The sequence below is a fragment of the Etheostoma cragini genome, chromosome 17, assembly GCF_013103735.1.
Source record: "Etheostoma cragini isolate CJK2018 chromosome 17, CSU_Ecrag_1.0, whole genome shotgun sequence".
NCBI classification, from domain to species: domain Eukaryota; kingdom Metazoa; phylum Chordata; class Actinopteri; order Perciformes; family Percidae; genus Etheostoma; species Etheostoma cragini.
In genome coordinates, this window is record NC_048423.1 from 13,354,820 (window position 1) to 13,359,039 (window position 4,220).

General features: G+C 39.0%; 1 protein-coding gene across 2 annotated transcripts in view; it reads right to left on the bottom strand.

The window, feature by feature from the left end:
- Positions 1-475: 475 nt before the first annotated feature.
- The window catches only part of rab23 (RAB23, member RAS oncogene family), a 7,378-nt gene continuing 3,633 nt past the window's right edge, over positions 476-4,220 (bottom strand). For both annotated transcript variants that reach the window (XM_034898050.1, XM_034898049.1), the window contains exons 2-7: positions 3,444-3,667; positions 3,269-3,354; positions 2,434-2,590; positions 2,252-2,334; positions 2,068-2,160; positions 476-1,983 (exon numbers count right to left, since the gene is read on the bottom strand). In XM_034898050.1, the coding sequence (XP_034753941.1) occupies positions 1,850-1,983; positions 2,068-2,160; positions 2,252-2,334; positions 2,434-2,590; positions 3,269-3,354; positions 3,444-3,598 (708 nt within the window). In that variant the 5' untranslated portion in view covers positions 3,599-3,667 and the 3' untranslated portion in view covers positions 476-1,849. The remainder of the gene's footprint in view (positions 1,984-2,067; positions 2,161-2,251; positions 2,335-2,433; positions 2,591-3,268; positions 3,355-3,443; positions 3,668-4,220) is intronic.

Below are 4,220 nucleotides of genomic sequence, written 5' to 3' on the forward strand. Positions count from 1 at the left end.
ACAAGGCATTGTGGCAGTGCAACCATGGTTGAACATTCACCGACGTGGGAAAAAAGGCTTGCATGCATTAGTTATGCCATACTTCAAAAAAAGCACTCAACCAAAAAAGAAAACTGAAATGTGACACGATCTTAGTACCAATAGTATAACCAGAACATATTTAAGCACCTTTCACAGCAGTCCCGTGTGAACATCTTGAGAATGAAGTTCATTTGAATCTAGGACGAGCTTCTAACTGAGATCAGTTAAATAACTTTTAGAAAAGACAAAAATGTGTATGCACATGTATACCCAAATGGGAATAACTTTAGATGGACTTTTTCTTGTCGCCACATACTGTATCTGTTTGTTCTTTAAAAAAAAAACGGTGTCTCTCAAATAATCGGTTTTGGAAAAACAAATGTAAAAAGGCTTGATGCAGACAAGGTAGTAACACCCATGTTTAAGACTGAGCATTAGTTTGGGAGATCTTTTTAGAGTACCTGAATGGAGTAAAAAGAAAGAGTTTTCTTGCATATTCAGACACAACAAAGCAAATCATCCCATCCTAACGGTCGTCTCTTTATACCTTCAGAGAGCCAGAGTGTTTGTTCTTCTTAAGACTCCAAACCATATTAACAGACTCTACTGACATATGAATATTTAAAAGAATAGAAACTGATTACATACTCTAGCCAAACCAAGAAATGAAAGCCAAATTTTGTACCATGTTTAGTTTTGTAAAGTATTAGAACTACAGTCCCATCAGTGCAACTTTAGAGCGTAAGCTTGTGCCAGATTTAACATCCCTCTCGCTCCCAGTGCCGTTCTCTTTATACCTCCAGGCCCTTTCTCTGTGGGCTGTGTATGAACACTTTGAACATTTTTGTATCAGCGCACACGCTCAACGGACAGCATGCAGATTGCCAGGAGATATTTGCTGATTTTGACAAAACGTGTATTGGATTAGAATAACAGACTCCACTTTTAAAGAAAAGTTGTGTAAAATGTAAACAACTGCAATCAAAAATATAGTGCTATAACTGATTGAGACTTCAGCTCCTGTCTTTCTTCACAAGCCTTAATTAACAAATCGGTAAATAAGCCGAGTGTAAGCAGACATATAGAGGACTATTCTGTGTCAATAGTTGTCATTTGGTTACACATAAAATCACATTCTATTAATTTCATGTAACAGGATATCACTGCAGTGTTAATATTTACCTACAGCTCAGAAAGAGAACATTTGGCACTATGTCAACACTTAAAAAGTAAAAATATCCCTCAACACTGTTGTGATTCGTACAAAAATACTTCTGCACAGAGAATTACGTCGATAGTGTTTCGTCCACAATACACAGCATAGTTTGAACCATATTATGCTGACAGAAAAATATGGAACAAATATACCTATGTATCTTCTACAATGCATGCAAAGATATTTCACAATTTTAATGTCAAACTGGAATTGGTGACTGTAAAAATCATATACAGGTGTTTTCACGGAGCAAGGGTGCAACCTTTGCTATTACATATTTGCTCTCTTATATTTCATAAGAGGATTGTGTTTCAAGTCATATCTAAGCAACATACATGTACTGTAGCTGCAGCTGTTGCTGTTACTAAAGGCAACCACAAGGACAGGTTGTGTGTGCAGATCACTGATGGAGATCTGAGGCCGAATCAAAGACAATTCAACCATCAACGTGGGGGAATAACTTACAGGTTAAACATTAGGTTATTAAAGTAGTATATAGGGTAGAATTTCCCAGTCTGTTAGGGCTTTGGTCTCTAAATGTGGCTACCTCCACAAAATACAACAGCGACCAATTAGAATCAATAGTCAGTCACTAAAGCTAAAGGATTTTATCTAGAGTAGGCTGCAGCTTCCAAAAGGATTTTTACTCTTCTTGGTCCTTTGTTTGTTTGGTCGCAAAGTGATGATTTCTCTTCCGTTGCTGGAGCTCTGGTTGCAGACATTACTACTTGTGGTATTAAAAACACCTTTGGAAAAAACACAAATTACGAATAATGTAACCATAAAGAAATATATGATTTAGAAAAAGATGTAAAAAAAAGACTCCTCACCTATTTTATTGCTTGCCGTATGGAGTACCTCGGTTTCCTCTGCGGTTTGCTGTTTGAGTCGCTGAAGATACTTCTCAGCTAAATACTTAAAAACTGAAAAGAGCAGAAATGTTACAATAGGAAGATCCAGAATGAGACTGTTTCACTTGCATTCGACAAGTTGTCAAAATATTCATCAACCCACCCTCGTTGACATTTAGGTCCTCTTTTACTGAAGTTCGATAAAATCTCAGCTTGAGTCTTTTAGCCAAAGCTTCTGCCTCCTCGCTACAATCAAAGTAAAGGAAATACCATTCACAGTCATTACCATTTGTCCTTAACATTCAACTGGTTTTCTATTCCAATGGGATTTTAACAACCACTTACTTTTTTATAAGGGTCTCTTCCAGGAGGTCAATTTTGTTCTGCACTAGAACTGTGGGAATATCTCCAACCTCTGCCTCCACCTTCTCCCTCCAGCTGTCAATAGCCTGAAACGACTCCCTGTCTGTGGTAGAGAAGACTAGCACGCATGCTTGGGCACCTGGAATACAAGGCAACACACCAACAGTTCAACATGGCATCAGGACTTCGTATAAATGTACATGTCAACTTTCTTAAGCCAAGTGGCGTCTTATCTGTACGCTTTTGAGCTATCCGCGTCTATTACTACGATGGATAGATCAGGCATCTGATACACATCCACGCCACTTGCTGTGTTATCACGAGAAGAAATCTATGGTTGAGTTTAGGAAATGAAAACGTGGTTGGCTTTAGTAAAAAATAATGCGACAGTCAATGAAAAGTCACATTCAGTTACATGGAGCCCAAACAACGTCGATATACACTCTAAAAAAACGAGTAGGAGTCTTCATAACACGCCAAAAACGGCATACGAATTGGTGTGTCATACATACCCCATTTCATGAGGTCAGTCTGAACAGTTCATGTTTTCAAGCAGTTTCTTCTTAAAATGACTTCAAAATGATTCATAATTCATACTCCTCAAGGACTTGGGTCCACTTTGGAACCACCGGAGATTCACTTTTGGCTCAAAGACTTGTTAGCAGCTCTGTGTGTGCCAGTGCATGTGCTCTGGTTAAATGCCGTGTTGCCAGTAAACCAAAGGATCTGTGACAAATCTAAAGTTAACCTCAGAGGTGAGGGCAGGTATGTGACCCAAAGCAGCAGTGTTATATTTGTCACGGGGGTGGGGTCTTACCACGGTAGTAGGCCTTAGTAATAGCGTCAAACTCCTCCTGCCCAGCGGTGTCCCACAGCATTAGTCGGACCTCTTCGTCATTTACGCTAAAACAGTGAGCAGGTGATGAGTGTAACGTAAAATATTGGCTAGAATTGATAGAGGACTGGAAACGCCTGTGTTACAAGTAGCTTACAGTATCTGCCTTTCCAGGAAGTCCACTCCAATGGTCTTTTTGTAGTCCTTAGTGAAGACGCCCTTGCAGTAGCGTTGGATCATACTGGACTTCCCAACCGCTCCATTTCCCACCACGACCGCCTTGATGGCCACTTCCATGTCCTCCTCCAACATGACGGCGGCGTCGGGCTGGTTTCCTCAGCTGTCTGGGTAGTTTCAGTGACGTGACACAAACACATACACCTGGTCGTGTAAAAATGAAAACAAAACATCACTGTATGAAACATGTTTAAGATACAATAAGCAAAATACATCCAGCAGCCTGGGTTTAACTTAAATGTTCTCTCGTGACTCAACACATCCTGATCTAGCTCACATTTACAGCGCTTGACGGCGGCGGTAACCTACCCGGTAGGATTAAGTTGGAGTATAATGGATAGGTTAGACATATAAGTTCGCTGTACAAAGTATGATAAAAGTTTGGATTAAAGTCATCATCAAACCCTTATTCAGAATTTGGGGAAATCAATCAAGTGTCTGCCCTCTGTTGTTAAGAAATATACTTAATGCTACTTTAATATTCTATTCAAATCTAACAAAATAAAAAGTAGCAAAAAATACTAAACTGTGAACAGTTAGTTAGTTCCTATGCACTAATCTGATTTATAATATATATATATATATATATATATATATATATATATATATATACATATATACACACACACACACACACACACACACTCACCGGCCACTTTATTAGGTACACCTGTCCAACTGCTCGTTAACACTTAAT